A 21,553-nucleotide genomic window follows, 5' to 3' on the forward strand; every position below is an offset into this window, starting at 1 on the left:
CCTGGGGTCAAAAAACAAAAACACAGGTAAGGCTGAATTGAATACAAGTTTTGCCAAACCTGAGAAGCATTTCTAGGGGGAGTTTTTAAAATACTTTAAAATGGGCCTGAAAGCAAAAGGGTCAGGCAAGGAAGGAGACGTATCAGGATTGGCTATCTGAGGAACTTCAATTGCGCAGTCTTCACTCCTTAATCACTAGGGAAATTACAGGGGGTAAAGGCCAAAAATAAAGTTGAAGGACATATTATCTTAAAAAATAAGCTTCTTTTTAAAGAAAACAAAAGGACAAAAACCAGCACCCAGATATGCAAGATCTATGTAAACCAGGCAAGAGAAACTGACTTCACTGGTGGCACCCACAGCAACTAACCCCTAGTTCCGAACAGATGGCAGGTTTTAGAAGATGTACTACTTGCAGAAGAAAGCCTGTCTCCATCCTGTTCTAGCCCTCACCCGCCTGCCCCATGCCTCAGCCCAGTCTGGTGACTAGCAACAGGGTAGGGAAAGAATGATCCAAAGGTGGGGGAGGCAGCACCCCTAACAGGGGGCTACCAGTCTCCGTTTCCGGATACACGCCCAAATCCACTCTGGAGAGACCTGCTGGGCCTCAGGGTTCTTGTCCCTGCTACCCAGCACATGTGTGGCTGAGGCCGTGTCAAATTCCTGCACCAGGTCCCCATCGAATGCCACAAAGTAGCGTCTGAGACGACTGAAGTCTGGTGTAGAGGGTGGCAGGTACAGCCGCACCCCAGTGAAGATGTCCAGCAGCACCTGCAAAGGGCACAGGGGTCAGGCAGGTCTCCACCCAGTTGAGCACAGGCCAGAGGTAGTAAGGAGATTAGAACAAGAGCCAGAGATGGAGCCTAGTGGTATGGACAGGAGCAGAGAAAAAGACATCAAAATCTCCCATTTCTAGTCACTAGGCATTACACAGACTGACTGACTCTATCCCTGGTGGGAGGAGGAACAAAACTGGGGACCTAAGGAAGGGACGAGTCTACAAGAACCATGCAGTGACCAGAAGGCCAGGCCACTGACTCTCAGATACAGTGATGTTGCACGATGGAGGCCATCTTGGGGGCATACCCTGGGGGCCAGAAGCCCTGCTGTCACTGTAGATGGGCTCAAGGGCTTCAGGGAGGGAAGAGAGGGACAAGGTCGTACAGGTCAGCTGGGGTCTGGATTCAGGGCCTGAGCTGCCAGCAGGTGGGGACAATCCCACTATATAGTGATCAAACATTTACTTTGCATCTGCCCTTTGGGCCTCAGCCCTCCAGGACTGAGTCAGTACTAAACTTACTTCCTGGCCTCAGGAGGTGCTCCCTAGCTACGATGAACCAGTAACTGTCAAGGAAGTATGAAAGGGAAAGGGTAGTCAGAGGTAGTCAGAGGGGTGGACAGTCACCAAGCCAGTGCCCTCTCCCCCTCCTTGCTGGCTGTCCTCGGTCCCACCCTGAACATAAACTCACGCTGCCACACGCCCATACCCAGACTGGGATTTCTCCCCTTTAATGTAAATTGAGACTTAGGACCAGGAACCACATAGGTCCTGTGGCTGTCTTGCTAGGCGGGGCTGTTTATCTCCTGCCTGCTGGCACAGCTCTCCTTCCTCTCTGCTCACTGGCCGGCCGCCTCTGCAAGGCAACGAGAGAGCACAGAGTGGAGCAGAGGCATTGCCGGCCCTGCCCACAGGAGAGAAGCAGCTACAGGAGTGGAGAGATTTAGCCCTAAGTCCCCAAAACACCTCTGCTCATCTCAGAGTTCATGTGCTGCAGGCTGAAAGGAGACTGTAGGCAAATTGAGCCCCTGGGGCACTGCTATTCTCACCCTCACCTTTGTCTGGCAAGGAGTCTCATCAGGAGCCTTCCGCTTCTGCCCTACTTTCACAGGAGACTTCATAGCCTGCTTCTCTCCCACTTTCACAGAGGAAGGCTTTGCAGTCAGTTTGTTGCCTGCAGAAGAGAGGTTGGAATAAACTAAGAGGTAGGGGAGGTCCCTGAAGTCAGCAAAGAGAAGGCAGGTTCTCCCTCTGCTATGAGCATGGGTGAGAAGAGAGGGAAGCGTTGGGAAGGTAAGTCTTTCAGCTCAAAAACACTTTATCCCTGAATCAGATGCACTCCCCAGTGTCCTGTCATTCTGGTTTACTGCGCAGATAAAGGGTGTCCAGCATAAGGGCTTCTGGCCCACAGTGGGACACACAATAGGAAATTAGTATCAGCTTCAGGGCACAGAGCAAATCACTGGATCACAAAGGAGGAATGTGAAACCAGGGTCTCCATCCTTCAATCCCTTCCCTTTTGCCACACCCTTTATTACCCAGCACCCACCCCCAAACACTTCTCCTTACTGCCTTTGCTGCTGGGGCTGGTCAGCTTCCCTCCTGCCTTCTTGGCAGTGGGGGAGGTTCCAGAGGCCTTGCGAGACACAGTAGTCCCTGAGGTACCCTCATTCTCTCCACTGCTGCTCCCTGTAGTGGAACTCCCCTCATCTCCAGCCACTACAGTGAAGTCTGCCCTTTCCTTGGACAGCTGGTACAGTTCCTGAGGAAGGGGAAAAAGGAGCTGTGATCAGAGATAGGTGTATGTTTTAGGTGCATGTGTCAGAAAGCGAAAGGCAAATAGCAAAAAAAAGAAATTGGTTTCTTTGGTGCTTTTCTAAACTTTGTCCTTGTTTTTTTTTTTTTTTTTGATTAATAATAAATTTTATTTTTATATACCCTATACAATTGCACTTTCTTGTTCCCTAGTTCTTATCAGCAAAGTAGAAACTAGCCTGGGGCCAAACCCTCACCAGGAGGCTCTGAGAGCAGGAACTCTCCCTCTCCTGGACCCAGAGCTGCTCAGGGCTCTCTATTCCAGATGTGAGGAGGCCTATGCGGCTGCTCCTGGCCCCTAAACTGCCCTGCTTGCCTGTCTCAGGGTAATGGGAGAATGGGGAAGATAGAAGACATGTGAGCAGATCAGACGCCCGAAATCCTTAAGGCTGGGACAGTGGGCTAGAGGACACCACATGCAGCTAAGATCAAGCACCTTGAGTTGGGGGAGGTTGGTGGCAGATTTCCAGTCCTTATCATCACGGATTCGGGTGCAGCGAGGGAATCGGATGGAAATCCCATCAGCGGTGTGAGCCTCGGATTTAGAGAATTCAGCCCCTGTGATCTCCCACACAGCAGCTTTCTGTCAGGAGTTACATCAGGTAGGTCACTCACTGATTAAGAATAAAACATCTCCCAACCAGTTAAAAACAGTACAGGATAGTTAAAATGAAAAAAGCACTGCCTAACAGTGGGAGGCAAGTTCCAGTCCTACTTTTTGTGGCTGGTGCTGTATGAATGACCTCAGGGAAGTCGTGTCTCTTCTCTGGGTCAGTTTCTTTGTCACTGCAAGAAGGGACTGGGCCAAGTTACTTCTAGAATAGATCCTTTGTGACTAGGGGATGGTAGTGCTCATCTATTGAGGATGATTCCTCAGTGTTGACTGGCAGTATCTGTCGTTTGGTTGAACAGCCCCATTTCTCTTCCCTAGGTGGACTGTCAATGAGGTTGAGATGGGGACTCTGTGGTTCTAGAAAACTTTCAAGCTGATATTGTGGCTGAAGGACCCCAGGTCACTGGGCTGATACCTTTGGGTCTGGGACGATGAAGTCAGGATAGTAGATCTTGTTGATTTTCAGCCAGCTGGGTATCTTGCTGGGATCCTGAAGGAGAAAAGATGCTGTCCAGGGCTGCTCCTGAGCCATAATAAGACTTAAACACCCTCATGGGCATCAGTTTCTGAGAAAAGGTAATTTAGCACAAAAGGCTAACAATTCTTACCCTCAGGGATCCGCCCTGCCCAGAGAATAACCTAGAGGGCACACAGGTCAGTTTTTGTAAGGTAAGCACTTAAAGACTTTGAAGGCCTCCCAGGTTCCCATGGCCAAGTAGCATCTTTCCTTTGGGGAGACAGACAAAACGCAATGTGCAGCCTATCTCAGTAAGGATGGTCAGTCCAGACACCAGGGCCTCACCTTGCTGATCTTCACCATGTCCAGTTCCTTCTGCAGGCGGGCAAGTGTCGCATCATCATGGCCTCCAGCACACTTGGTGACTGTGCACCACTTCTGGCTGCTTGGATCATAGCAACCCATGAGGAAGATGGACATCATGCCGCCTGGGAGGGGGGATGGGCTAAGTTGTGGGTGGAGGGAGCCATCTCTGCCAGTCCCACGTGCCCAGTGAGAGAGCCTGGTGGAGAGGAAAGGGCCTGGGCCTTGGCGTCAGAATGCCAGAGTTCACCTCCTGATCTACCTTACTAATTTTGACCTTTATGAGCCCAAATTTCCTATTCAGTAAAGATAATCACACCTAACCTGTTGGATTCTGGTAAGGAGTAAACGGAATAGTACCTGGCACATAAAAGCACTAGTTCCTTACTCGCCAGCTTTTCCCCTAGTCAATAAAAAGAGATTTGTTCCTCGAGGAGACAGTTACCAGGCTACCACAGGGTATTCATGCCAGGCCATTTCATTTACAAACCTGCCTAGGTTTGTAACTCTGATATCCCCACTCTGAGGTGACACGGGCCAGACTACGGCCCCAAAACTTCAGAAATGTTGATTGGCCATGTGGGTAGGTCAAGCCGGCAAAAAGGCCAGCTTGTATCTTAAGCAGTGCCTTCCAAAGAAGTATCATCCCAGAGCCCAGAGGACATCCTGACCTTTGCTTCCTTGTCCATAGAAGGCCCCAAGGACCACCAGGTCAGCTGTGTCAGCCATGGCCCCTTCATTCAAATAGTCTTTCTTCACTTTCAGCCAGTGCCGCTTCCCAGGCTCATAAGTACCCTGAAGGGAAGTAAGAGATGAATTAGAATGGACACTTCAAAAGAGTGGAATTTACCAGATCTAGCAGGGTGCTCAGATTCTAGGAAAGAGCCAGAGACTCCAGACATTACAAAGTACATATACCTATCCTTCAGTTCTAGAAAGAACAAACTTGTCCACACCCTGAAAAGGCTCCCCTCAGCAGCCATCCTAAGAACCTCAACCCACCACTGCCATCTCCTGGTCAAGGCTGGAAAGGCTTAGGGAGAGAGGGCTCTGCGAAGTGTCTGCAAAGGTGGTGGCCATCTTACCTTCACGTCCTTCAGCACCAGCCCTTCCAATCCCTCCCGGATCACCCGGTTTATCATGTCAGCCAAATCTGAACCTTTCTGAAGGAAAATAGGAGAGAAAGAAATGGGTGTGAGAATAGACAGTGCCCTGGGATGAGTGGAGGTAGTTTCTTTCTGCATACTAGTCAAGTGCCCAGTAGAAGCACTCCTTTGATTACAAAGAACAAAATGCTTACAAAGTGGGGGACACCCTCAACCAGGGGGCTGCTTCGGTTTTGAGACACAGCTCACATAGGAAAGCTGTTTGACGCCCTGCCCTCCCATGTGGAGACTAGTAGAGCACATATACACAGCAACCCCCATGGGAAAATAAGACACTTTCTCCCAATCACATCTAGTGTAGGGGTTCTCTGCTCTGCTCTGAAACCACAAGGATGCTGCCTACAGTGGGGTCTTTGCTCACCGTGACTTGCTTCATTTCTGAGAACATGATCCGGTTAGGAATTTCAACCATGTTGTCATGAAGAAACTTTCGTCGCTCACACAGGGGCCTAAGGGGGACAGGAGGTTGCGGTCAAGCCAGGAGTTCTGAGGTGGCAAGCCCTATGACAAACTTACTTTATAGCGGGTGTGTCATAGCTTAAAGCCCTGGTGTCTAACATTTTTTGCCTGTCAAAGCCTGTAAAGACTCTCTAACTGAAAGACAATTGTTAGCCATGGCATAGAGCCACTCCATTGTTATAGTTCCTGTTTCTACTTAACCAGGTCACAGGAAAATTGGTCACTGGTTCAAACAGATTGTATAAAATTTGGTTCTACTTGAGAAATTACTCTGATACTCCTTTTTTATCCCCGGCACCCTGCCCACCTCAGGCCCAAGGCTGGCTGGTTCATCTTGGGTCAGCAGGCTGAAGCCCAAAGCCCAACTCCTACAATCTCCCTAATTCCTTCCCCTTCCACAAGGACATGGGCCAGTGTGGGAGAGGTGGAGGTAGGGAAACTTAAGTGTGCAAGGGGCTAATACTGGTTTCTTGGGTCCAAGAATTCAGATGCAAATTAAACATTCTAAGCTCTAGTTCTCCTTATGATGGCCCTACCCACAGCCCTCATTACAATCACAAATTTCTATTGTTAGCCTCTTTTGAAAGAAAAACCTTTGACTTTTTGAAAGCAAAACCATTTGCTTTATGCCCTGTGGGGGATACTGGAGAAATAAACTGAAACCCTTCTGCATTCTATAGATCTGCAACACTCTATTTTGCTATTGTAAAAATGACTTAAGCTCAGGCCTCCCTGGTAGTGCAGGGGTTAAAGTATCAGCACTAGCAAGCTATTGCCAGCCACTGCAGCATGAGTTTAATCCCTGGCCAGGGAGCTGACCCACATGGCACAGCAGATCTCTCCTGTCCTGACTGCTGCTCCCCTCAGCAGTTTATTTCTGTAGATCCATCTGTTCTGCTCCCCACTCTGTCTTGGTGAATCCTCTCACTTCCCCTCCCACCACCCCTTGCACCTCCCTACACCCCAGTTCTTCTATGCATAAATAAATAAAGATAAATTTAAAAAAATATATGACTTAAGCTCTCAACAATGAGATGCAAATCTTCCTAACACTGAAAGGAGGGGGAGGTGACTGCAACAACTGTGCTACCTCTCAGCTCCCTCCTGCCACTCCCCTGTCCCTGCCCAGTTCCTAGGCACAAAGGTATATTTGCCAGACTTTTTTTCTCCCTTTCCAATCTGAATCCCCTATCTCCTAACCCAGGAACTGAAAATAGATTCCCCACCTGTCCATCAAGCTGACATCATTGAAGTAAATACAGTCAAAAACAAACAGGCAGACATTAGCATCCAGGAAGGCAGCTTTCTGTAAGGAACATGAGGCAGTAGTTAAATGAGGGACGAAGGTAATGGGAAGTACCAGTCAATTTCTGGAGGCTCTCTGATATATCTGATGTAAAAGTGCTATTTATGCTCTAAAGCCCCTGAACCATGTAAGAAAGAACTGAGCTCAGAGCTAAATTCACAAACAGTTCAAAAACAAAGAATAAACCCTATCCTAAATAAGCGATATGTTCTTCCCCATTTAGATGGACAGCACATGCACATATATGCATGTTCATTCTTGCACATCTGGCCCTGAGCCAGTACCTTGTGTACTCCCAGAGTTCCAAAGGGCAATGGTTTGCCTGTCTTGTTGTCAATCAGGAGCACCTCCGAGTCCAGAATCATGCTCTGACCCCCAGGGAAAGCCTGGGGGATATAGTCCTTAAAGTGGGCCACCTGAAAGTAGAAAAGTCACTTAGGTGAGGAGGAATAGCATCTCAAGCTGAATCACAGAGAACAAAACACAGGCTCCAGAAGAAACACAGAACATCAACATCTGGAGGCCCATGAGCAGATCCTGGATGCAGGCTTTGCCTGCCACCTAGCCAAGAACAGAGTATCTGTTTCAGTACCTATGTCTAGACCCAGCAAGGGATTAGCCTGTGTTGAATCACTCTCTATGGACTGCAGAGAAAGTTGAGGAAAAAAGGTTAGAAATAATATGGGGAGGAAAGGGTCAAAGAGAAACATGGAAGGGAGGCAGGAAAGGTAGCAGATTTTTGCCTATGGCAGAAGATGGGTGGGTATCAGGCTGTGGAAGACTGAGGGAGAACAGGAAAGAAGACAGAAAGGAAGAAACAAACCCCTTTAGAAGCAGCAAGGAAATGTGAGGAGGGTCTTTTCTAGAGCAGCTGATCCTAGAGCTATCTTCAGAATTAGTAAGAAAGGATGCTTGGAATTGGATTTTTCTTAATCAAGGCAGAGCCCTAGTCTCTGTTAGTTCCAGACAGGAAGAAATTCCACTGTACCCCAAGGCAGTCCCTGCCAAATGATGCCACCAATGAGATCTAGAGAGCATGACTGTGGTCCAATTCCTATCCTGGAAGAGATATGCAGACCATGATTACCTGTGATGTTTGGGGCAGGGACAGGAAAACCCTGCACAGCCACATTTCCCTTCAATCCCCAAGCACTGACAGGTAAGCAATTAAGGAAACTTTGGTAAGGGAAAAGGCTCTAATTCTGGAAAGTTGTGCTCAAACTTCTTCCTGGGGGGTGCCCATTGAACATAAGCCTTACCATGAGGCAATTCCTTAGCAGTTTACTCTGCTCCCAGAGCAGTGAGCCTGCGCTAATGGGGGAACCCACTGCTGAGCTCTCCTCTGCAGTACCTGAAACAGATGGCCTAACTGCTCTGTCCCCAGCACCCGAGCACGGCTGAGGTAAGGATATGAGTCACACATAGCCCCTTTACACTGGGGGCTCTGAAAAATGGAGTCCAAGCTAAGACAGAAGGGGTAACAAGGGTAGGAATCTACTCAAAAGCTACTGAAGCCAGGCGTTCAGCTGCTTTCCCCTGAAGAAAACACCAGAGGCACTCAGAAACCCTGGGACTAAGAGAGGATAAGGATGGAGGTTCTCAACGCCCCTTATTTTAAAACAGGAAATAGATTCCTATTTTCAGTTCCTGGGTGAGGCAAAAGGAGATTCAGAGTCCAGATTTGGGGTTAGTCAAAACAGAGCTTCAGGGGGCGGTAATGCTACTGAGAAGCAATCATGACTGGAACACTCCATAAGTAAATTCATTCATTCATTCAACAAATATAAAACAAACCCCTAAATACAGACCAGAGCTGAAACAGTTGTGGACTTCTATCCCTGAGATTCTTAGAGACAGGAAGGGACAGACAGTCCTAGTGAAAAGGAAAAAACCAATACCTTGTGAGGCAGGACAGGCTTGAGACTGCGGCTGAAGTAGCTGAAGTGGTCCCCGTTCTTATGCACCTGGACTCGCTCCCCATCGTACTTGATTTCAGAGAACATGCCATTGGGACATTTCTTCATTGCATACTCAATGGATTTGCAGGCCTCAGCCTTCGGGTGAGGAAAGAAAATTCTGGAGACTTAAAAATGCTCTTCTAATGAGAAGCAGCTTAGCCTAAAAATCCAGGTCCTGGGAACTATCTGCCTAAGCATACCTTCATGGCAGGCTTTTGAAGAGGTGAGAGGAATGGAAAAGGCTAGGCAGTGTCCTATTCTGAGTATGAAAGCAGCACCAGAGCTGACATAGGAGCTTGTATTTTGAGGACTATGAATGCAATTCATTCATTGTAGAGCAAATAAAATTTCACTGAAATAGCATTTCATTTTTTTTCTCAGTAATTTAGATCATGCAGGCCCTCTGGCACACATAGTTTATCCTGGTACCAGAGGTATGTAGAGATTAAGACCAAAGGGTATAGATGACAGTGGGGCTGGCAGTGATGAGGATTTGCTGGATAAGACATCCAAGTCACAGGAGAGCTTCTTTACCTTTCTGTGCCACCCTGAATCAAACAACCTGTACATGTCCGATCATACACACAAATTCATTTTACCCGTATATGATACTATTATCATTTCACAGATAAGAAAACCTGTTCAAACAGGTTAAGTACTTACTTAAGGTTACATAGCTAGTAAATGGCAGGAATAAAATTTGAAGCTAGGCCCAACTCCACAGTGTAGCTAACCACTAAGCTATATAACCTATGCCATTCTTCAAGTGACATTTTGTAAAACAGGCTCCAGAAAGAATTTTTAAAAATTCAGGAAAGGGAGCCTCCCTGGTGACTGCAGCCTGAGTTCAATCCCCCACCACGGAGCTAACCCACATATGAGACCTCTTTGCCTTACCCGCTGCTCCCCTTAGCAGTGCATTTCAGTAGATCTGCTTGTTCTGCTCCCCACTCTGTCTCTGGTGAATGTGCTCACCCTACCCACTGCTCCCCACCTCTCTATGCCCCAGTTCTTCTATAATACACATATAAATAAATAAATAAATAAATAAATAAATAAATAAATCCAGGGGGAAAAGTCAGAAAGGTCACTGCTGCAGGTGACTGTGTTTCTGTCCCTGGGATAGAGATCTCACTATTTGGTGCTAGTTATTCCACACACTTTTTTTTTTTAAAGATTTATTTATTTATGATTACAAGAACTGGGGGTACAGGCCAGAGGCGTGGGAGGTGAGAGGATTTACCAGAGACAGAGCGGGGAGCAGAAAAGGCAGATAGACCGAAGCACACTGCTGAGGGGAGCAGCGGGCAAGTCAGGAGAGGTCTGCTGCACCATGTGGGTAGCTCCCTGGCCAGGGATCGAACTCGCACTGAGGGGTAGAACATGTCCCTATCCCAAACACAGGATCCCAAATAAGGCTTTAATGTATCATTCAAGATTGTTTCAAAAAAGCACTCACACCACTGAAACAACCCAAGGTATCTCAAAGCAGATATGGCAGCATACATATCCAGTTGTAAGGAAAACTAGTGCCAGAGAAGAAACAGGTTTTCTCTTGAAATGAACAGAGGCCAAGATGATCTCTGTCAGAGCTGGTCTTCATTCCTCAAGCTTCCTCAATCCAGAAGAAAAGGAGACATAAGTTACCCTGTCACAGGAAGTCTGTCTCTGTTTCCAACTTAGAGTTACTATGGGTACATGTAATCTACCTGTGTTCTGGTAAGATGATAAATACACCATTCTAAGTAGATGCTTCAGAGGGTTTACATGTCTGTAAAGACTAAGAGAGGCAAGTAACTCATCTAAGATTTTGTAGCTGGTGGTGGCAGAGTGGGTGGGGACAGAAGTTCACATCATTCTACTAAATCACACTATGTTCTTTGCTTTACTTCTCCATTGAGAAACACCTCTCTGCATATTCGGTCCTCCCCCAAACTGCAAGGGCTATCAACATTCATACATTACTAGGTCTCAAACAGAAGGTCAGAAACTTGGAGAAATGTAACAGGGACAGAACAGCATCCTTACCAGCATGGGCTGCACGGGAGTCATCAGCGAGGCCTGAACACTCAGAGTTCGCCTCCGGCCTGGCTCCTTCTCCTGCTCGTTGTGAAGGACCCGCTCCACCACATCCTGCAAGTTGCGTGAGGCTTTGAAGGCTTCATAGGCATTGGGGTCAAGGGCATCTAACCTGCCAAAGTGGACAGGATTGAGGAAACAACCACTGCCTGTGACTGACTGCTTTTCACAGAAATCTGTCCTCACAGAGAATAAGCATTTCAATATAAGGAGGGGTTATGTTCTATTGTTCAAAAGCTTGTAACGGACGAGAAAAAGTTCTTGGAAAATTCAGGTTTTTTTGAGATATGATACAGTGGCATGGATGCCACCGTAGCAAAGAGGGAGCTGGCGTGGGCAAGTAACCCATATTAAACTTACCAAACATATGGTAAGTAAAAGGTATTGTTCTCTCTATTTTATATGTGGAAAAATGGAGACTGATGGTTAAGTGATATATCAGGTCCCACACAGGAAGAAAGTAAAATCAGGATTCAAATACACACTGGGACTCCAAAATCCTGATATCAGCAGGCAACAAAGGAAAACTGGCAACTCAGGTTGTCAGAGGAACAGATACTTACACATGTTTTGCACCTGAGTTCATCTTCAGATCATGTTTGATCAACCTGATGATGCACTTGAGATCATTGGCTGTACACCTGGGGAGATGAGGCACATTCAGCTTGGTCTTTGAAGAGCTATGGACCTTCAAATCTTCCTTCCCAAGTGATTCCATCTCTCTTTTTTATGTAAGATTAGCCAGAAATTGCCAAACCTCCAAAATACTATGTAAGCAAATGTAGTATAACTCAATTTGTTTTCTTTTTCCTATTATTGTATTAGTTTTTAAAAAATAAGTTAATTTTTTGAAACTGAGGTAACATTAGGATCTACCAACCCACTTCTCCCCTCAGATTCCATCTCTCCAAGCCCATCCCCATTACGCAGCTCCCCTACCTGGAGGCGATGTCCTGCAGGGCCTGTTGCTGCTCATCCTCTTTGGTGAGCTTGGAGAGCTTCAGAAGGAATTCATCCACCTCCTGAATGGTAAGAAGGCTCTTGGCAGCTGGGGGGAAAGACTTGCTCTGCTCAAAGAAGACTCTGATTGTCTCTGACACATCACCCTGTGTCCAAAAACAAAATGCCACTGCTCTAGCCCCAGAGTGGTCAAGCATAACCCCAAACCCTTAGGAGTAAAGATGAATGACTGAGATTTCAACCACTTCTGTCTCTAACTCACACACACTGACCTGACTTCTTAGAGGATCCATCCCACCCATTGCTCCTGGCAAGGGCACCTCAATCCACCATTGGATCTGCCCACATCCCTTATGTGAGAAGGGATGCAAGAACTAGTCCAGGACTGAGTCAACTTGATTCCCCTTATAATTTGAAGTAGAGCCAAATATGACCATCAGATAATGGGAGTGCTTGGTAAAAACTTGCCATGGTGCCAAGTTGAAGTCATGAACAAACTAAGGCTGAATGGTAAGCTCATGTTATGGGGAGAAAAAGTAGAGTTCAAAATAAGAGCCCTAGGAGAGACAGCAGCAAGTCTCAAATAATGATACTTTAAGATCTAAGCTTCCCATGGAAGCAGCACGATTTTAGTCCTCAGAAACTTGTGAAACTAACAGATGTAGCCTCACATTCAGCTTCCCTCATAACAGAAGCCAGTTCAAATGGGTTTCAGTTTCCTAAAACAACAGTGCTCCAACCACAAAAAAGAGTATGCAGGTGCTGGCTTGGCAGAACCCGCCCTGGAATGTTGCCTACCCTCCCCCACCTCTCTGACCTGCTCTAGGTCTCGTGCCATATCATCTGGGTTGCAGTTAAAAATTCGGCTGAAAAGCTTCACAATCTGCTTATCATTCAAGTTGTAAACACTCTTAATAACACCTGGCAGCAGCAGCTTCACTGTTAGGTACACATCACCATGAAAACCATCTGAAAACAGAAGAAAGGAACCCTTCTTGAGAAATGGAGCTTAACAAGTAAGTACATAAACTCAAGGAACACTACCTGTGTTCCCACAGTACCCTATACATTTCACCTTTAGTAGAGGCCACAGCACTCAGTGGCTGGTGCTTTATGTGTCTGTCTCCGCTTTAGCACATGGATGAATCACTGAGTCATGACTTTCACTTAAGTGTCCCCAGTGATGAGTACATTACAGATGTTTAAGAATGACTTGTTAGATGAAAAAGAGTTAGAAGATTCTATTCCCAGCTGTGCATGTGGGTCACAAAAACCTAATAAAACATGCATGCAGTGAATCTGGTTAAATGGGAGGGCTCTAGCTTCTAAGAGTAGAATAAGGGCAAAGGAAGAAAGATGCCAACATACTGTTGGCATAACTGGTAGCATGCTTCACAGAACCCGATGCAAAATGAAAATGCAAGGCTCCTTTATGCAGTATTATTGAGAATTTCAAGACCACAAGAGCAGAGCATTAAATCCAGCATAGGGCCCTGTGCAACTGTACAGTGCACATGTCCACGAGGCCATTATGGGTATGAGCTCTCCAAAGGAAAAGCCCATCCAGGAGGCTCTAGTCCCCACCTCCTGCTGAACCTTTCCGTAGGAAGTCTTGGATGATCTGCGTCTTTGTGTTGTAGCTAGGATTTTCAGCCACGCTGGCACACAACTTCCGAAACACTCGCAGCAGACAATCCTTGTGCTTGGGGTCACACTTGCTTGAGGACAGACTTGTCTTAGGGGTAGGGCTTGAGTGGACTTCCCCAGAGTTGTTGGGTTTGGCTATTGGAGAGAAAAAGGAAAAGTGAAATAGCAGAGATGATTCACTCTGCCTGGTTGAGAAGGAAGAAAGAGAAACTAACACGTATACTGGTAGTACTTTATAATGCAGTCACTTAATCCCTCAAAATAGCCCTTTGAATATTATATTCATTTTACAGGTAAAGAGTGGAGATGAAGCAACTTTCCCAATCACACAGTTATTGATGGTAAACAAAGTGTCCTCACACCCAAGCAGAGGACCAGTTAATGTGTATCACTTTAAGTTAGAATTTCAGGAAAGAATAAAGATCTCCTTTGTGCCGAAGTGGTCAGGAGGATCTCAAAGTGATTGTATAGCTGATTCCAGAAAAGTTGGGATAGCGAAGAGGGAAGAAATCAAGGGACATGTTGATCAATGTGAAATAACTGCTACTGCAGATTGCTGGACTTGGAAGAAACTTTAAAGATAATCTCTTAAAGTTCAATCTCTTCTTACCAATGAGAGACCAAGGTCTGAGAAGACAAACTTCTAAGATGATCCTCAATGGTGGCAAAGCCAGTATAAGAACACCGACAGCCAGATCTCACTAGTGTGCTCCCAACTTCCCAGGCCCTCATCACTTCCACCCCACCCCCATTACTGCTTTCTTACCTTTCTTACTGTCAAATTAAGTTAGTCAATGAGCAGGGCTTTCCTCCGGATGCCAAAAAAATAACTATGTATAGTACAGGTCCTTGAAAAACTTTGGTAAACATTGTTTTGTTGTAACAGCAAAATCTATATAATATCAGTCTTAATTAATATAAAGATTGCCACCCACCCTCTCTCTTCGGTTCCCACCCTCCAAATTATTTTCCCTTTCTGAAGGAGCTGTACTATAGGTAGCTATTATGTACTATGAATAAACAAAAAATTAATTTTTTCTGGCTGTCCATCTACTTTATTTCCAATAAGGAGAAATATATTTGGATTTTGTATAAATACATCTAGTGGTGACATTTTTTCAATTTTTTTTTTTTATAATGGGGTATAGTACTACATGTGGTAGAGCATTTTTCTCAAAACGTCTAGTGTAGGGCAAAGAATGAATGAAACAAGGAAATTATATCTGTCAAGGACCTGGCTTTGCAAGGACTTACTTACAACATTTAAGTGAGGATTTGCTGTATGACTCTTTCATGATTCCCACTTAGCTGCATGCAGGAGACCATTTACAAAACATTTCATTCTGCAAGCCTGCAGCAGAGCCAATAGCGATCGAAAGGCCATGAATGTCATCACCTTCTTCTGTACCTCCATCTCCAATTCAGGCAAGTTTAAGGGTGGGGTTTTGCAAAATTCTCTCAAAAAATAAGGATATAAAGGGCAGATGACAATAATAACCTGTCGGACCCAGATAACTACTTCAAGGAGAAAAAGTCTTAAAACAACAAAATAGGAGCCCAAAATGGGATACCAAATTAAAAGGAGAACCTAACTTACCTGAAAAGCCAGAAAACTTCCGGGGATTGGTGTTGGTGACAAATGAAGTGCCTTTTGCTGGAGATGTCACCTGGCCAGTGGCTGTCAACTTAGCTTGGACAACAGCTTTCTTCTTTGGTGTGCTCGCTGATTTAGAAGACAGATCTATAGGGCCCCAAAAGAAGGGGAAATATCTTACAGTGAAAGATCCCTGAGAAAATTTCCCAAGAATCAACCAATTCTTCTTAGGACTTTGTTTGGTGAGTTACTATGATGGCATTACCCCAAGGCTGAGTGGTGGTTGACCAATCTTTTTCAGTGGAGGTAGTAGATAATGGGGCTTTGTGGGAAGGGGCGTTTTATGGATAAGAGACCCAGTTACTCTTTATTTCCATTATTAACCTTAATTTTCAAAAGCATTCTCTACGTCTTATCCCATGCATAATAGCCTCCAAGTTATTTGAGAATCAGAAATCACAGCTCAATGGACAAAACTTGGGGATCCCAGCTCATGAAATGAGCAATAATTTTATAAATGAACAAAAAAAATGTAAACGAAGATGGGTAACTGCGCATATGGGTTTGGCATAGGCAGGAATTTTTCCAACTGTTAAGTTATTTGAGCTATGTGACAGTTTAACTCTACCTTCTATTTCTCTTTCTCTGAATTGAGATGGGTCAAGAAGTAACAAAAGCTGAGACCTGTGAATAAGGCAGGGCATGGTAAGGCAGGATGGGAAGCTTCAGAATGGAGTATATAGAAAATAGTTTTCTTTTTTTTTTCCCTCTCAAAGAACAAGGATAGAGTCCACCTTCAGAGTGTCCCTACAATGACCAGAACTATTGTTAACTGAAGCTGTGGCTATTACTTTTAAGGACAAGGACACCAAAGGTCATAAAAGACTAATTGGAGGGCCTCCCCCATGGCGCAGCGGTTGAGCGCTGGGTTGCGAAGCTGCCCGCGGCCTCTGAGGCGCCAGTTCGATCCCCGGCTGCTCCCCGGCCACCGGAGGAGGGTCCCACATGGTGCGCAGACCTCTCCTGCCGCCTGCTGCTCCCCTCAGCAGTGTACTTCCATCCTTCTGCCTGCTCTGCTCCCCGCTCTGGCTCTGGTGAATTCTCTCACCCTCCCGCACTTCTGACTGTACCCAGTGCTTGTATAAATAAATAAATAAATAAATAAATCTTTTTAAAAAATGAAAAAAAAAAACTAATTGGATTTGGAAGTCTCAGTATAAGAATTCCAGAATGCACACATATGTGGACATGCATGTATATGTCCGTAGATATGTATCTCTGGGTGTGTATATGTGTTTTGTGTATATACATAGCAATCTTCTTGCTCTGTCTGTTAAAAGGGCTGAGAAGCACAGACACTTCAGGTCAACAAGATACATAAGCATACAGATTTTGGTCTCTAATATCATTTCCCCACTAACAGAAATCAGGACTATTCTAAGAAATGGCTATCAGGGCTAGGGCAGGATACATACAAGTTAAACTTAAGAGCATCCTGTTATGTCAGAGTAAGTAAAAATAAAATAAGAGTAAAAAGAGTAAAAATACTTATTTTCATTGATGAGGGCATATAGAACATAGAATTAAGCTTGAAAGGTCTTCCAACTGGCCAAATATGGGATAATTAAGTAGCAAATTAAGTACAGCAACATTACAAGCCACTGGGAAAAAGTAATAATTCATGAGTCCACACAGATGATAGCTTGATAGATAAAAGGGGGTGATGGGAGGTACTCTGTTCTTTAGAAATGTCAATGTCATAAAGAAAAGACTAGGAAATGTTCCAGATTAAAGGAGGCCAGAGATATGACAACTAAATACTATACCTGACTCTAAATTGGGATTTTCTACTAGAGGAGGAAAAAAAACTATTACGATATTATTTGATCAATTGACAAATCTGGAATACAGATGGTAGATTAAGGTATCATAAAAAAGATAAATTTACTAAAGTTGATAGCTATATTAGAGTCATGTAAAAGAATATTCCTATTCAAGGTATATATACTGAAGCACTGAAGGCAAAGAGCCATGAAATATGCAAATTACTCTCAAATGGGTAAGGAAAAACTGCATGTGTGGAAAGAGTAACAGAGAGAGAGAGAGAGAGAGAGAGAGAGAGAGAGAGAATGCGTGCACACACATGAACACAAATGATAAAACAGAAAGTACAATGTTAACAACAGGTAAGTCTGGGTAAATTCAACAATAGGTAAAATCTGGGATTAGCATTCTTTGTACTATTTTTATTCTTGCAACTGTTCTATGAGTTTGAAATTATTTCCAAATAAAAAATCTGACAAAAATTGGAACAAAAAAAAAAAGGACTCTACTCTCCTTTTTTTCTTTCAACACCAGTAAGACAAGAAAGCAGTATTCTCCACCCCACCTGCAATGTGCTGACTTATCTGTTCCTTCTCATTATCTTCCAGCTCCTCCCAGCCTTCCAGTTCTGTGAGGTCCTCAATTTTCTTTGTGGTGGCCCGGGCGCGTTCCAGTTTCTCAAACATGCACTTAATGTGGTACCACTCCTTCATATCACCCCCAGACTCTGAGAAGGGGTTGGGTACCACTTTGCCAATTCGGCATATGCCCTTCACAATTTTTTCCTTGCATTTTTTGCAGCCAGCTGTGCCACGTTTGGCATAGTCCACACAGAAGCGCTGCTCAGCCATCTTACCGGGACCACCGCACAGTCCCACATGCGACCCTGGCAAGAAAACAAGGCAGGAGACCCACGACCTTAGGTTGCCTCCCTGGAATGACAGAACAGGCTTTCTTCTCTGGAGGAGGCAATGCCCCTGAAGCAGATCGGTTTCTGACCACTGACTGAATTGTCTTATGTCAGGCTGATAATGTTTTCGGAATAGGCAGGGTTCTTTTCGGCTGAAAGCACGGAGGGCTGATGGGAAGAGTATCTTCAGAGCCAAAGTCATACAGCTGTATAAAAGGGTGGGAAGCAGAAAACGATAGATCTATGAGGTTTCCAATTTCTTCAAAGGTGAAAATCCTATATAGTTTATGCTGACAAATTAAACACCTTCCAAAGTGTTAAAGGTCATTGCCTTTAGGATGAAATTCCAATATAGGAAAACTCAGTTTGCAGAACGATGTCCAATTAGTCAATGTATAGGCATGTATCTAGCAAATCACAACCAAGAAAATTCAAATAGGGCCTCCCTGGTGGTGCAAATGGTTGAGCGCAGGGCTGTGAAGCTGTCCCCAGCCTCTGCAGTGCCGGTTCGATCCCCGCCAGCCTGGAAGCAACCCACATGGCAGACCTCTCCTCTCTCGACCGCTGCTCCCCTCAGCAGTGTATTTCGTCAGTCTGCCTGTTCCATTCCCCACTCTGTCTCTGGTGAATCCTCTCACCCTCCCGCACATCTGACCCCAGCTCTTGTATAAATAAAATAAATCTTTAAAAAAAAGAGAGAAAATTCAAATAGCATCACAGCTTTTCTCAAGTCATATCAAAACCTGATTATTTAAAATGGATGATGACCCTAAGTATTACAAGATCCAGAAGTTTCGCTTTACTCTCCAAGAAAAATTACATTATGTTCAAGAACTTTCAAATGTGACATATAGTCAGTCCTCAGGAAATAAATGTGATTGATTTAATCATAAGCCCTATTTTGAGAATTAAAAGGTGGCAAGAATCAGACTGTTTGGGTTCAGATCCTAGCTGTGTGACCTTGGTAGGTTACCTCTTCATTCCTCAATTTCTGCGTGTAAAACTGTGTCTAATAATACCTAACTTGAGGGGTTGTTGTGCTAAGAGTAAAGCCTTTGGAACAGAGTTGAGCACAGTAGGAGCTCAATACCTGTTAACTCCTATTATCCTTTAAGTAGAGGCTCCCCATGGATTGGATCTTCTTATTTTCTAAGATGTCTTCACAATTGTAATTTTAAATATACTGGAAATTATTTTCAATCTGCACACTGCTTTGTAGTGAAATTGCTATTGGGTTAAAATGAAAAACAGACTTTACTCACAGTAGTGCAACACCATGCTGAGGAAGCAAATGGATGGGCATCCGGGATGGGGGTGCAAGCGGCGACTGTAGTTTAGTGACTATATAATCTTTAAGAAACCTGTGAGTCTCTTCTTTTTTTTTTTAATAAATCTTTTTCTTCTTTTAAATATTTATTTATTTATACAAGCACTCGGTACAGTCAGAGGCGCGGGAGGGTGAGAGAATTCACCAGAGCCAGAGCGGGGAGCAGAGCAGGCAGAGGGACCGAAGTACACTGCTGAGGGGAGCAGCGGGCGGCAGGAGAGGCCTGCGCGCCATGTGGGACCCTCCTCCGGTGGCCGGGTAGCAGCTGGGGATCGAACCAGTGCTGCAGAGGCTGCGGGCAGCTCAACCAACCAGGGCTCAACCGCCGCGCCACCAGGGGAGGCCCTGTGAGTCTCTTCTTATTTCTAACACAGGGAAAATAATGCCTACCTCACAGGATGGGAAAAATAAAATCTGGCTGATGGGGGGCTCTGAGTGCTCTGAAAATGTCTACAAAACGTGCGTGTTCATCAATGTGTTGGGGGAGGCGTGTTTCTCGTGCGGGTCAGAGTCAGCTTTATGGCCTCCAGAAGTTTAAAATCCGCGTGGGTCTGTGAAACTACGGCAGGCCCCAGAGAGGGGCTCGGACACCAGCGGTCTCAGCACTTCCCAGACGGCAGCGGCTGAGGAGGCGGCGCAGGGCGCCGGCGCGGGGAGGGGCCGGGATGCCGACCACGAGGAGGCACAAAGCCGCGGCGGGGAAGCCCGCGCACCGCGCAGCCCCCGCCGGCCGCAGTCAGCGCCGCAGCGAGGGGCCGGGAGGGCACCGCGGGCCTGCGCGCCCCGCCCCGGGGAAGCCCAGCGGCCGCTTTCCCGGGGCCCCCCGCCTCGCCGCCGGAGAGCGGCCAGCCAGCCGAGCGGCGCGCGCCCGCACCCCGGAGTCCTCGGCCTGGCCGGCCGGGGCCCCGAGAGCGCGAGCCGCAGCCGAGGACCGGGTGCGGCGGCGGGAAGCGCGCGGCTCCCGCACTCCCGGGGAGGCGCTCCCACTCCGCGGCGGCCAGCCCGCGGACAAGCCCGGGCCAGAGCCGCCCGGGCACGCGGCCGGGCGGGGGGCGGGGGCGCGCTCGCTCCGGCGGGCAGTGGGGTCCCCGGGAGCAGCGAGCCACCCACGGCGGGCTCCCGGGGGGCCGCCACGTCACGGAGGGTGTGCCCCGGGGCTCCGCCGGCGGGCGGGCGGGCGGGGGAGGAGCCGAGGGGGCTGGCTCCCCGACCGCGCCGATCCCCGGGCCGCGAGCCGCCTCCCCCCGCCCGGCTCGGCCCCGCCGCGCCGCCTCTCACCTGCCTTCCCGGTCCGGTTACGCTCCACAGGCCCCAGGCCCAGGCCCCCACAGGCCACCGGCAGCCCGCGACGGTTGCAGCGCCTGTCTCTTTAAATCCGGGTCTTTGCGCAAGCGGCAGCGCGCAAGCGCAGAGATCCAGGCCCACGCTGCACGAGGTGTCCCCGCCTCCCACGGGCCCCTCCCATCACCGCCGCCCCTTCGCCGGCCACGTGGCTCGCGGTTGGATTCAGGCTAGGGATCCCCTAGGCTCCTAATTTCCGTGAGGGTTTGGCTTCCTACCTGCTGTCGGGACCCTGGAAAGCCAGGCTACAAGGACGTGTTGATGCCCAGGGATGCAGCCGTGCCTGAACTTCCAAGGACACCCCTCCGCCTTGATTTTCTCAGTGTTAATGATTAGCCTGTCCTTATGGATATAGGTTGAGAAACTATAGTGTAATGAGCTTGGAGAAGGCAAAGATTGGGGCATTCACCCTTTTTTTTCTGCAGTCCCTCTCTTGTCTGCACAGTCCCTAGCATATAGTAAATAATCAGTAAATATTGAATTGTATAGATAGGTAAAGGAGTGATGGGGAGAGGAGCCTCTGCATTGTGGGACTTACAAAATACCTCAAGTCAGCTTTTTAAGAGGTTAGGATAACCGTTTTTACAAAAGAGTAGCAGGTTCAGAGAAGGTATTTCAACTTATTCAGGGTCTAGGAACGTCAGAAAATTGGGGCATTATTAGAAGCAATAAGCGAAGATCAGATTCTGGAGGGAATTCTGTAATATGTGGGAAATAGCTTCGCCTTCTTATGTAGAGAATGGATAGCCTTGAAGCATCTTCTGGAATAGTAATTGCTGTTGAAGCTGGGTAGGAGAGATTGAGGCTACAGAACCCATTAAAAGTTTTTTGTAAGTTACCCATGTGTGAGGTGAAAGTGGCCTGAACAAGCTCAGTTAGTTGGGGTGGAAAAGGTGTATTTTTAGTAGGCATTTAGATTTTAAATTTTTTCTAGATAAAGTTCTCATTTACCTAAT

At 46.6% G+C, this 21,553-nt stretch overlaps 1 protein-coding gene across 3 annotated transcripts; it reads right to left on the reverse strand.

Moving 5' to 3' along the window:
• Positions 1–16: 16 nt before the first annotated feature.
• Positions 17–20,640, reverse strand: LIG3 (DNA ligase 3). 3 transcript variants are annotated; one of them, XM_037494629.2, is made up of 20 exons: positions 20,535–20,640; positions 17,585–18,135; positions 15,199–15,342; positions 13,539–13,736; positions 12,772–12,923; positions 11,934–12,100; positions 11,558–11,635; positions 10,944–11,106; positions 8,856–9,011; positions 7,242–7,373; positions 6,878–6,957; positions 5,554–5,641; positions 5,112–5,189; positions 4,698–4,821; positions 4,009–4,151; positions 3,622–3,696; positions 3,030–3,176; positions 2,348–2,540; positions 1,834–1,952; positions 17–771 (listed from the first exon to the last, which is right to left on the reverse strand). In XM_037494629.2, the coding sequence occupies exons 2-20, from the start codon at positions 18,129–18,131 to the stop codon at positions 538–540; spliced, it is 3,018 nt and encodes a 1,005-aa protein (XP_037350526.1). In that variant the 5' UTR covers positions 18,132–18,135; positions 20,535–20,640; the 3' UTR covers positions 17–537. The 3 variants fall into 3 exon arrangements, with proteins under 3 accessions (XP_037350526.1, XP_037350525.1, XP_037350527.1); XM_037494628.2 differs by lacking the exon at positions 20,535–20,640 and adding an exon at positions 19,192–19,302; XM_037494630.2 differs by lacking the exons at positions 17–771; positions 20,535–20,640 and adding exons at positions 791–1,634; positions 19,192–19,301.
• Positions 20,641–21,553: the final 913 nt, after the last annotated feature.

This window comes from Talpa occidentalis, unplaced genomic scaffold (assembly GCF_014898055.3).
Source record: "Talpa occidentalis isolate TD23 unplaced genomic scaffold, MPIMG_talOcc4v2.1 talOcc4.7, whole genome shotgun sequence".
NCBI classification, from domain to species: domain Eukaryota; kingdom Metazoa; phylum Chordata; class Mammalia; order Eulipotyphla; family Talpidae; genus Talpa; species Talpa occidentalis.